At 41.8% G+C, this 12,928-nt stretch overlaps 1 protein-coding gene across 1 annotated transcript; it reads left to right on the forward strand.

The window, feature by feature from the left end:
- Positions 1 to 68: 68 nt before the first annotated feature.
- On the forward strand, positions 69 to 12,928 carry nbr1a (NBR1 autophagy cargo receptor a). The gene is given in 24 exon segments (XM_018679351.2): positions 69 to 283; positions 615 to 677; positions 795 to 813; positions 1,504 to 1,526; positions 1,934 to 2,116; positions 2,402 to 2,479; positions 2,593 to 2,816; positions 2,965 to 3,084; positions 3,318 to 3,617; positions 3,958 to 4,117; positions 4,527 to 4,775; positions 5,620 to 5,712; positions 5,913 to 5,988; positions 6,134 to 6,174; positions 6,176 to 6,245; positions 7,126 to 7,305; positions 7,434 to 7,598; positions 7,771 to 7,925; positions 8,255 to 8,530; positions 8,532 to 8,689; positions 9,004 to 9,089; positions 9,502 to 9,589; positions 9,812 to 9,911; positions 11,221 to 12,928. Coding segments are annotated over 24 exon segments (3,198 nt in total). The 5' UTR covers positions 69 to 181; the 3' UTR covers positions 11,410 to 12,928.

The raw sequence follows: 12,928 nt of genomic DNA on the forward strand, positions 1-12,928 counted from the left end.
GCGCATTCAGTCTGGTTTATCACGCGCCAATAAACTCAGCAGAGGAAGAGGTAGAAACGTCATCGTATTTTTCTAGACGCAGCTGACGATGTAAACAAGAAAAGACAGTCGAGGGCAACGGGGATCAAACAGGCCGGTGTCACCGCAAATGATAGCCATTAACTGCTCCTAAACGGCGGACATGGGGCTCCCTGTTACTATTAAAGTCAACTTCCGGGGGAACGTGAAGAGATTTCTGGCTCAGGATTTGGACAAATTGGAGTGGGAATCGGTTGAAGCCTGGGTAAGCCCTGAGCTAGCTAGCTGAGCGCGTTGGCTAAACGCTGGCGCAGTTTGGCGAAAAGCAGGCCCAGACATGGCCTAGACACGTAAACAATAGACCACCTGAAGGACAGTCGATACTGTTGCGACAAAATGTGGACACAAGTGTTCATTCTTAAGCCTGGACAGCAGGTTATGAAATATGCTGGGAAAGGGAAATGTGCTCAGTTTGCTTTACTGCTTTTGTTTGTCCAGGTAGCTGTAGAGGTATTTCTCAACGTGACATTATTGACGTTTTCATAACACGTGTTTGGTTTGTATTTTTTTTTTTTTTTTATAAAACTATGTTTCAGATCAAAGCATCTTTTGGAATCAATCACTTTCAAGTGAAATACTTCGATGAGGATAATGAAGAGGTAAGAGAGTGTGTATATACATAAATGTAGATATGTGCACTGCTGTAGTGTGTTAACATTTGTTGTGGAATTAGGTGTAAGTTCATGGACTCATTCTGATCTCTTTCTCTCTTTCAGATTTGCATAAACAGTCAAGGTGAGGTGGATTTTCTTTGTTTCATGCCTTCGAAGTAGAATATAAGTTAATAATTCACTAACATGTGAGATGGACACTTAATAGGGGGCTATAATAGTGACTAAGGGGGCATATGAATTGGAGCTGTATCAATAAGTTGATGGTAAGAAAATACTGGCAACTATCTTGACAATTATTTGAGCATTGCTAGTTCTGGCTTCTCAAATGTGAGAATTTGCTGCCTTTCTTTGCCTCCTATGTCTGTTAACTGAACCTCTTTGGGCTTTGGAGAGTTGTGATACTTTCTTTACGCTGTTGTTTTCCATATTCCAGACTAAACAATCACTTAATGAAAACTTTTTACAGATTAATTGATAATGAGTTGCAGCTCTAATTTTGATAATCTATTAACCTTTTCAGTAAAATATTATCTTGTTACAGCTTATTGTGTTTGCCTATATTTGGCTTTTGGAGTTTGAAGTATTGTAACAGACATTTTTTCCTGTTTTCAGATATTTTATAGACCAAACAATTAGTCAATTAATAGAGAAGATAACTGTCAGATTAACTGATAATGGGAATAACCACTACTTACAGCCCTATGACACAAACTTGTGAGAGAAATATTAGCTATAAATGTAAATACTGAATGTAAAAATGTTACTTGGTTACCAGTTCAAGCAACTTACTGTTGATTTGTTTTTATTTCAGATGAATATGAAGAAGCCATCAAGGTACTGGGCGTTGCTGGAAAGTGATGTCTTAAATTACAATTAAGTTTAACAGCACATGACACATGTCACAGAACCTTCAATCTTCACTGCGTAACTGAAGATAGAAAAGGACATACTTGTCATTCCATAACTGCTGCTCCTTAAGTACATGATGAAATATGATAGGACTTCATACATCGTACAGACAGGACTGTATTTAAACATAAACACATTACAAATATGTGCTTGGTCTAGTGTAGCAGCATTGCAGCATTACAGCTGTACAGAATACATAAAGGAAGACAAATAGTGAAGATACACAAACATATGTGTAGACACAACCACAATACTCTACACGTCACATGTTATTTGCATATTTTCCTGTCAGTCACCTGTGGTATGTGTCTGCATCTTTTTTTTCCATTCAGAGTGCAGAGAAGCAGGGGAACCAGTTGCACATGAATGTGTACAAGATGAAAGGACAGGCCTGTGGAGGCCCACTGAAGACGGAGGTGAAGGAGCTGAAAGGAGACCTTCGGCCTGCTCCTCCTTATCCCTCCAGGGTCAAGACTGTGGACAAGGGCACGCAGGTCACCCCGGAGCGAGAAGCTGTAAGGAAGCAAACAGATTCTTCTTCTCGCCCCTCACTTTCTTCTCCTTATTATTCTTACATGTGCAGGGTTAAACAGTGTTTTTGGCATTGATGAGCTTCAGCAAATGTACAATTTCAATGTAGGTGTTTTCTTAAATTAGTTTATTTTAAGGTCATATAACAGTTTTTATTGCCTATATATTTGACTGGAAATGTTATAGGATTTGTGGAGTCATGTAGGAAAAATTGATTTAAATCTGTAATTCAACTTAACTGACTCGAATCTCATCTTTTTTGATTGTAGGTCACCGTGAAGGACAGCAAGGGGAACAAACCAGAAGATGAGCCCCCTCCCATGTGGTTTAGATCATATATGGAGAAGGTTAAGTTTCTTTTTGGATGTAAAACATTGATATCACCTGTTACATCAATTATTTTTTTGTTTTTTGGGCTGATGGTGACTTTTAACTTTTAAATTAAACTTTTATTTCATAGTTTAAGGATGAGGTGGTGAAAGAGGTCGTTGAAAGGATGTGCAGTGACTTTTCTGGTCAGTGTTGCACCCACAAATCCCCTGATGGGCCCCTTGAAGCCAGTGGGGCTACTGGTGGACCAATAGGGCCCAGGCCGGGCCCCTCCACCTCGAACGGGTCCCTTGGCTACACCCCAAACTGCAGCAGCTGCAACAAACTCACCTCAGAGGGGGCCTACAAATGCAGGTAGACACAGAAGACCTTCTAATGTCATAAAATGTATTTTAAGGAAAATGGCTGACTGCGTCACATGCTTTTTCTTGCATATTCTGTGTCTTTGATGCAGTGTTATGAGAATCCATATTAATGTTTTTGTTGGCTTTGTCCCTGCCAGCGTGTGCCCGTCCTGCATCCTGTGTGAGATGTGCAGACATAGCCATGACCCCAGCCACAACCTCGTGAGAACCAAGACACCTCTCTCCATCCCTGAGCATGGAATGTCAGGAGAGCTAAGGTAAACCCCCAAGACTAAGCATGAATCCTTCTTACTTCTTGAAACTTTTACTGACAACAGCTTTTGCTATCACTTCTTCCACATTAATAGAGGAAAACATGAATAGAATTAGATGCAAAGCAGGTTTGTAAATTGTTTTAGCAGCTAGATTGCTGTAGTTTACATTGGTGTTCTTGGAAAACTTTTGATAGTCAAGTCAACAAATAGGTGTTCCTGATGACATTTCAAACCAGGTTCCCAAGGCGAGGAGACAGGACAGTGCGCAAGGCCGAGCGACAGCGCCTCAAAGCAGAAAGGAGGCAGCTAAGAGCCGAAGTGAAGGAAATCAAGAAGAAACTGAGACTGGAGAAGAGGGGGCTGCAGTGGAGTGGGCCCTCTACCTCAGGCAGAGCCAACCTGACAAACATGGCCTCCACGTCCACCCAGGTCCCAGCCCTGCCCCCCCCTGCTGCCTCAGAAACAGCCTCAGGTCCAGCCCCAGCCCAAGGTCCCATCCCTGCCCCGGTCCCTGATCCCCAGGCCTCCAGTCCAGAGTAAGCGCCACCTCGGAAGGGCGTCCGACAGTGTTGGGTACCTCGAACCCAGCATGGATGCAAAAAAGTCTTTTTTTCCAAGAAAAGAAATCAAAATATGCCATCTTTGTAATCTAGTCTGTATAAGTGTATCGCTGGCTGCTCTGGGGTGGTGGAAAATGTTGGAACTACCTCAATGTGAAAACTGCTGCTGCTGCTTCATAGATTTTCTAAGAAAAAAATGCTTTTGAGCTGCAAAAAAATCTGGGGTCCTGCTTTTTTGATTCGTAGAGAACAAAAGAGATGGGTATTATAAGAAACCAGGGCTATTTTCAACAATGCTCTGTACACTTGAAACTAGGGGTCCCGGGGTCTCGCACACGTCCTTGGTGCCCACTATGGCTGCCTTGTTTCTGGATGAAAATCTGCCTGACGGCACCCGTCTGGAGCCTGGTACCAAGTTCATCAAATACTGGAAGATGAGGAACTCGGGCACTATCAGCTGGACCTCAGAGACTAAGGTACCCCTCCCACCCACCGAGAGGACAGGCTCCACTCTCTCTTTGCCCCCCTGCTTCACTTCCACTTTGAGCCCCCACTCAGCTCATTGCTTCTTCTAATCCACTAACACCAGCTAAGATTTCTTACCCAGCCTAATACAACTAATGCTGTTTTTGTCTGAGATGTTTATTATTTGAATTAAGTTAAATCTGTGTCCTTTAAGTTTTTAAGTCTTTGTCATTGTTTGAATGTGTGTGTATGTGTGTGTGTGTATGCGCGTGTGTGTGTCCTTCACTTGTTTGTGTAAAATTTTTTCTGTTGTGTGATTTTTTTTTTTTTTTTTTTTTTTGTTGCATGCTCTCGTCTTTGTGCCTTTTTCGCATGTGTATTTCTATTTTGTGTTCTGTGTATGTGTGTGCGTGCACCCAGCTAGTGTTCATGTGGGGAAACCTCGGCCTGGCGTCCGAGAAGAAGAGGGAGGTGCCGGTCCCTTTGCTGCTACCCGGACAAGTGGGAGTGGTCAGTGTGGCCTTTGTCGCCCCTGTGATGGAGGGGACGTACACCTCCCACTGGCGGCTGGCGCACTGCGGGTGTCAGTTTGGCCCGCGTGTGTGGTGCAGCATCGTGGTCGACCCTGGCGACAGCCGCAACGCACTTGGACATCAGAGCAAAAGACTGGCAAGTCTGCAAACCAATGACACCCTGTACAGCTACAACTGTTTACATGTTTACTACTTGTTTATATTGATAATTGAGATACATATGGTCAATTTAGTTGTTGCTGGATGTGGATCTCACTATTATTACCATCCAGTTTTTCTAAGAAGAGAGAACGCAGCTAAATTAATAATAAGTTGAGTGACAGAAAAGGAATTACCAGTAATTTTGTATATTATCACTACTCATTAAGGTATGAAGATTTTTTTGTTTTCTTGTATTTTGTATCACTTTAACTCAAACAAGTTCTTTGAAGATGTTCGGCTTTAGGAAGCTGTGACGTGCGTTTCTGTGCTGTTCTCTAACATTTTATGGACTAAATGATTAATTGTTAAAATAGATCAATAGTTAAAATAATTTATAGTTACAGGCCTAAATTATTTTAAATTAAAAGTTCTGTATATGGCAGTACACGTCATGACGTTTTGTGTCTAGTTTCCAGGTTTATAATAGGAATATATAATGTAAACAACACAGAGGAATCTGGGGACACTCAGCTCTTGTTTTACCCTTAAAAATTCTGTATGCGTTCAAACCATATCTATTTCACTTTGTGTTACTGCGGTCTAAGTACACATGGATCACTGTGATTTAGGTTTGAAGGCATTTAAAAACAGAAAATCCTGGAATAGAAGTGCTCTGCCTGTAAAAAGAAGTAGAACATGAGTGTGTGATTGGATATTACAGATTTTCAAACACTGAATAATAATAAGTTAAAGTGGGAATGCTCATAATTATAATAGAGCTGGTCATTGTTGATCAGCTGTCTTGATAATAATGATGCTGTTCTTGTTTTGTGCTTCAGAAGGAGGAGGTGAGGCCAGTGGAGAGGGAGAAGGAGGTAGACCTCAACCATGAAGACTTCTACTTCCCCTCAGTTGACCTGCTGACTGCACAGGTGCACACTCTAACCTCTGTCATTCATCAACCAAAATTACATGTTTTAAAGTAGTTGCAGTCAATACCCTTTGTACTGTTACGACTTCATGTTGTACATAGGCTAAACGATCAAACCAAGCCAAACTTTCTGGTAGAAAATATGGTGAAAATGTGAAATACTATGTTTTTTAGATTATTGATGTACCTGCTCTTTTTTAGGATCTACTGTCATTTGAGTTGCTGGATATAAATATAGTGCAAGAGCTGGAGAAGGTTCCTAATAACACTCCTGTTGGTAAGTAATATATAATACTTTAAACACATGATTAACATTAGCTGTGAGACATTTCTACAGTTTTTTGTGTAACTTCCTTCCCAAATTGTCTTTGCTTTTGTGGTAAAACCTCTGTTTGCTTGTGTTTGCTCTACCCTCTCTGTAGATTTGACACCCTGCATATCCCCTCTGCCCCATGATGCACCTGGTTCTGGAGAAAACCATAACATCACAAATAAAAGAAGACACAGAGGTCACAGGGGTCAGAAAACTTTTTGGTAAGAAGAGTTGAGTACTAGAAAACTTCCAGACAAGTGTGTGTTTGATATGCATGTGATATAGACTGTTGCTGGATGAGGAGATGTAACTATGAGGTATGATCATGAAGCTCAGTGACTGTGCCTATAACAAGCAAAAACCATACCTGATGTAAATTTGTTGGTTTTCCCCTTCAAAGCTGTAACCTTGAGCAGTGATACTCCTGCCAAGTCCAGTTTTGTAAGCATGTCGAGCACCATCTGTGGCGAATGCTGGTTCTCCTTCACTGTGTCAAAATGGCGAACCATCAGTTTGAATTTAATTTAGGGGAAGAGGACAAAGTCGCAGGGAGGCAAAGAGTGAATAGAGCAGGTTTGGAGCGATGATTGTTGCTTTCGCGGCACAGTTCAGGTCGTTTGTGCCAAATGTCCTCCCTCAGACGTCTCAGAACAGTACAGTAGACCCTGGAGGGCGAATTCATGGTGCACAACCCCATGGACGTTGACGAAAGAGATGAACATGACGTGCCTTCTTCGGCCTTTGAGACTGTGGTCTCTTCCACTTTGGGGTCTGCTGTTTGGGCTCTGGGTTGGAGCCATAGACCTCACTCTTGCGGTCTGTGATGATCCTCGATATGAAGGTTGGATCATCTGGGGTCTGTTGACAGAGATTCTCACAGACTTTTACATGGTGCTGCTTCTGCTTCATGGTGAAATCATAAAAAGCACACCTTGCAGGCAGTCACAAAGACACCTGCTGCATGCGCATTACCTTGCCATGCTCTGGTTGATCTCAACAGGAGTCTCAGAGCTTACTGATCGCATCTCTCAGACGAAAAAGTAGTTCTGTTGGCAAAATATAACAGTATATAATGATTAAAGTTTGTTGCGTTTTGATCAGGAGGGAAACCACGGCAGCAGAGGGAGCTTTTGGAGCCCGTGACCCAGGAGGAGGAGAGGGAGGAGGAGATCAGTGGAGCCCAGTTCCTATGTGAGACGGTCATCCGCTCCCTCACCTTGGAGGAAGCCCCCGACCACAGACCCCTGCGTAGAATTCATCACACCAGCCACAAACCACAGGGTGAGGTGCCACTGTATTATTCTGTACAGTCACCAAAATCCCCAAACAAACCTGTCTTCAGAGATACACTAATTTGTGTCTAATGAGGTACTCAGCCCTGGCTTTCTGTCTTTTGTAAAATATTTCAGTCGTTTCCCGGGGTCCAAGCTTCTGCTTTGAGAGAGCAGTGGAGGCTGAGAAGACAGAGAGAGCACAAGAAGGAAATGAGGGGGGCTGTGCCGTTAGACTTGAAAGTTCAGCTCTGCCTCCCAACACAGGTCTCAACCAGATCACCCAAGAAGAGACAAGACCAGGTTAGAGATGGCTCATTTTTATTTCCAAAAGACCTTCTTTTTTTCTCTTTTTTTTTTTAATTCACAGACCGATATTTCAAAAAATTCCTTGCATTAACATATTAATGAGTTAATGGAGCCTCACCTGTAATATTTCACTGCTCATATTGGTGATTGTGTTTTTTTCCCCCAGTTCTTCTCCTGGAACCAGCAAATGAAAATCTGCAAATTAGTTCACATCATGAAAATGAGGATGAAGAAATCACAGTTTTGGACAACATGCAAACCATGAAGGATACTCAAGAGGAGAAAGAGGAGGGTGGAACCAGAGGAGAAGACTGGGATGAGGTGAGGATTAAACCTTTTAATTCTTACATTATGTTTGATAGACAAAATGATTTAGATTTTTAGGGAAAATGCTTGAGAAGACAACGGAAACAGTAAATGTACTCTCTACTCACAACATTAACATTTTCTGTCAGTTGGTAAAAGCAATAAATAATGGAAGGCTGCAAGACTGCGTAATGTGGAAATTTTGGAAGTTCTGAGTGTCATTCAAGCTAACTCAACATTATTCAAGGGATTGTTTTTTTATTCTGATGCGCTGAGGTTCAGAGGTGATGGTGTTGCTGTTCTCTTGTCTATAAATGTCACCATGTTCTCCTCCTGCGTCTCAGGTCAGCAGCCAGACCTCCTCAGTCTCCTCCTGTGATGACTACATCATCGTCCTCCCAGACTGCTTTGACACCAGCCGTCCTCTGGGGGAGTCCATGTACAGCTCCGCCATGTCTCAGCCTGACACAGTTGCTGTAGCTGCTGCTGCTGCTGCTGTGACCTCAGCCAATCTAGACCAGGAGATAGAGGACAACTCCAACTCTGAGCCGGGCAGTGCGGCACCACTGAGAGAGAGGCAGGAGAGGCCGGAAGTTGTCGCTGCTGAGGAGTCATCCGGTGAACGCCTGGCTTCCACCTGTCCCTCCCATCCACAGCAGTGTGAACCACATGCTGTGTGCTTCCCAGACTCTGGACGCTGTGACACTCACACCTGAGGTGGTGCCACTGCCGACTCTGCCTGAACCCCTGCTGTCCCCACCGGCCCTCTACTCACCCAGGTTAGAGATGCTTAAAACAACCTTTTTCAAATATGTGAACGGAGGTATTTTAAATATTACAGATATTTTTGTACAAGGAAGGGACAGTGCAATACAGCCGCAGGTTAGCCAGGATTCCTTAAAGAAATTGCAGAGTTTGTGTCTTTATCATTCAGTTTCAACTATTTTCAACTGTATAACAGTATATATAAACAACAATATAAACAATGTTGGCTGCATATTAATTTCTGTTTTTAATTCATTCCATTTTCATTTTTCTCTCTCTGCTACAGCCTTAGATGGTTTAATTGTACATTGTATACTGTATGTTTCAGGTCTGAGGCACTGTACCTGGCTGAGGACCCCAGTCCTCCAGCCTGTGAACCATATGAGCCACACCAGCCGAGGGTCCACCTAAATGGTGAGTTTTACTATTTGAATCGCTGGACACAAGCATATTACAGTGTCATAGTACATACTCGCACACAAGCCACTGCAGTATCAGTATAATATATATCTCTCAATCATTTTTTTTTATTTTTTTTTTTTACTTGGTGTCACCGTATTGTAAAACATAAATAAGACATGGTCTTAGATTTAAAAGTAGTTTAACCACAGTGTTTCCTCACATCGTACTGTTCGGACTCTGCTGACCTGATTTAACAGTTTTGTAATTTGAGGAGATGTTGGTACGGTTGAGGTGAAAAAGGAAACACATTTTGCCCACTGTTTTTAAGACAGGAAGTAAGACCGCACGCAGGCTTTCAGGATTTGTTGCTTCAGCAGAAAGCTCTACAATAATGTGTGTTGTTATTTCCCTATCTGTTCTGCAGTGTCATCTGGTCTGTCCAGATCAGCAGGCTCAGCATCCAGTGCCTTTGAGACATACAACCCCAGACCCAGCAATGCGCTGCAGCCAAGGTGCAATATAATATAAAATAAAAGTTGATATGCTTCACTCTTGTGAAGGAAATGCGTGCAGTTTAGTTTCAAAATCTTTTTGTGTAACAACCTCAAGCAATGTTTGGCCCCTCTTAAAATTTGTTTGTGCTTTTGTTGTGAAAATGAGGCAAACTGGAACATATTGTTCTTCGTAACAGTGTTTCATAACTCTGTGTAACCACATCTCTGTGTTTGTACCAGGGGCCAAGGAGGCATCACAGAGGGACTTGTCAAGGGGGCCCTTTCTGTGGCAGCGTCCGCTTACAAGGCTCTCTTCACTGGACCAAACTGTTCCATACAGGTACTTAACATTTAAGCCAGCATGCACAGGAAGATGTCAGAAGTTTAGAAGAGTCGTGAGTTAGTGCTTCATTTCATAACAGCCAGACATGCTAAAATGTACTGTTCTTCAAGAAGTGATCAAAATCGTTAGAACTAGTGTGTGACATTTCCAGTATCTCAGGGTCTTGTGGAAGCTATTTGTGTTAATTGCATCAAGCAAAAATGTGCTATGATTTTTCAACCATTTTGTCATAAATGTGGATAATATTAAGTGGCCATAATCAATATTTTTATACTAATGAAGAATAATATTTTTCAGTATAATGTGAAAGATCCTTCTTGTAGGGACAAGCCCACAAATAATTATCACTTAACTCTGCAGCTCCCCTCAGCTTTATGGAGCGTAATGTCTTTCAGCTCGTTGTTTTAGTTTTCCTGCCCAACTTTACTGTTGTGAGGCAGCTCTGAAAAGCTCTAATAAACCTACTGTCCACTACCTGCTCAGCACCAAATAGCACAGAAAGTTAACAACCATCTGGTGAACACAGTGGAGCTTTTAGCAGCTTAAGAGCCAAATATTTCCCCTGGGAGCTGGTAGAGACCAAACACAGGATTAAAAGAGAGGGAATGTTGGACTAAAATTTTTGCAGTTTCAACAATTGCAACTCAGGTAGAAAAACATGTAATAACCAACTAATCATAATGTATTGTCCAATGAAAGTAAAATGTGTTAAGAATAATGTGCAACAAGCCTTTGCCATTAGAACTGAACTGAACTGTGTCAGTGCAGTGCCGAGCTGCCAACAAGCTCCATTAACCCAGCGGTTCATTTAAAGTTTTTGATTAGAAATGGTTCAGTAAATGTAAAGTTAGAGAGGCTTGGTTAGAGACATAACATAGCCTTGGGGCAAGTGCTGCCTGACAAGACAAGTGTCTTCCACTGAAGTTAACAAGGAGTTTTGTTTGTGTTGTTTAAGGCCTAAATGTTATTTGATTTTGACTCATAAAAGTCACTGTAAATAAAAGTGCTGTGATTGATAAAATGGCATTTTCACAATTTTCTGTTCACCTTTTGGGTATTTGAAAATATTGAAGCAGTAGGGTTGAATTTGAATTCATTCTTGCAATTACAATATTCACAATCAAGTTTAAGCAGTTAAACACTGTGAATATGCGTGAAACCATCAGACCAGTTGTATCTTGCGACGTCACTTGGGATGGACACACACAGCCAAAATAACACACTCACCTTCATCTCCCCATCTCATTGACCTCACTCTCCTCAGCACTCTTCTCCTGACACATTTTTTCTCCCCCCCCCCCACCAGCGAGGCATCGACCCGGCAACCAGACAGGACCCTTCCATGATGGCCATGCTGCTGGAGATGGGCTTCAGAGACCAGCGGCTCAACCAGCGGCTGCTGAGGAAGCACGGCTACAGCCTGCTGCATACCGTCAACGAGCTGGTGCAGATGGCCGAGGACAGGCAGAACGCAGCTGCCGACACTCAGCACTGAGGGAGGGGGGGGGGGTGGGGGGCTGAGAGAAAGCTACTGTGAGGCTGTTAAAGAGTCATTGGAGGGAAATTTATTTGATTTTTAAACATAATGTAAAGAGAGTATTTAGATTACGACCTGTGTATGGCTTAGCCTTTACAGCGGCTGGATTTATTTTGAGTTATTTAAAGAAGAGACAAAGAAAACCTATTTATGATTCATGCAACTGGTTGATAGTGGATAGTTTATTTGGACCAATAAGAAAACAAAGTCGCTTGAAATATTTAAAAAAAGGAACTAAAATGAAATAGGAGCATTTATTTCTTGAACACTGAATGAAATGAGCATTCATGAACGGCTTCTCCTGCCTTTGCCTTTAATTTAGCTTCAACATTTTGATGAAATTAACCATATATACACACTTGTAAATTTCTATGGATAGTGGTTAACCTTTGCCATGTCTTGTTTACCTGGGCCATAGAGCTTTATTGTGTCGGTCAAAAGGAGCGGGAGCTGTGTAGTTTTGACAGGGACGAAAAAAGTGTGTATTTCAGCTCTTCATCAGCTCTTTAGTGTTTGTATGGCTGTTGTAGCTGCTTCCTCTGCGCAAAAAATAACTCGTCTTTTGTCAGGGCCTGGCTAGATTCTTCTCACAAATAGAGCAGTGACGGTGAATATCGTTGAATGTCATTAAAAAAAAAGGTAGAAATGTTCTGAAAAGCCAGCTCTTATTTTAAGACGATGCTACCGAAGCTACATGGATACTCTGGGTGTTAAAGGGTCAGCAGTGCCGTAGTAGGAACAACAAAACAGATATTTACGACTTTTCTCAATTATCGTAGTGAAATCTGCCTAAACAATGCAATCTTTTTCTGTATCAGAGTACTGTTATTTTAGACGTTGACATGTGGAATGTATACAAAAACTGTCCGAACAGATCACTGTTCAGACTCAGATGTTTTCTACTGCTTTTTAGGAGACACCTGCATGACAGGTAGAGGCTTTAGAGACGAGTCGTGTCCTTGTGTCTTAGCACAGTCACAGTGGAAAATGTCTGCTTTTTGCGTCATTGTTTTGAACTACCCTTGCCTGCATTTTCATGTGTCAACACTCAACCACAAACTGAAAAACTAGCAACTGTCATTCAGCACTAATCCAAACCTAGATGTCTCTAACAACACATTCCATAATCTCTTAGTGGAACCAAGTATATTTTTTGTCATTACATTGCCTTTATGAAAGGATTTTCAGTTTACTGAGATATACATAGGATGATTCAACATTGTGGTGTGTGTGTGTAGATTTAAGTTAATGTACATTTCTGTTGAATCATTTCTCCTTGTGTGTGTGTGTGGGTGTGGTTGAGGATTTTTGAACCATATTTTCTTATGTTGATGATTTCCCATGACTTAAAAGAATCATGCTCCAGAGAATAATTCTGAATATATCTACTATGCTTGTCAAATTATTCTTCTGCCACAGAGTGTAAACATAAAATACCCTTCTACTGTCAATCTGCCAATAAACTATTTGCACATCT

Source organism: Lates calcarifer, linkage group LG23, assembly GCF_001640805.2.
Source record: "Lates calcarifer isolate ASB-BC8 linkage group LG23, TLL_Latcal_v3, whole genome shotgun sequence".
Classification (NCBI taxonomy): Eukaryota; Metazoa; Chordata; class Actinopteri; family Centropomidae; genus Lates; species Lates calcarifer.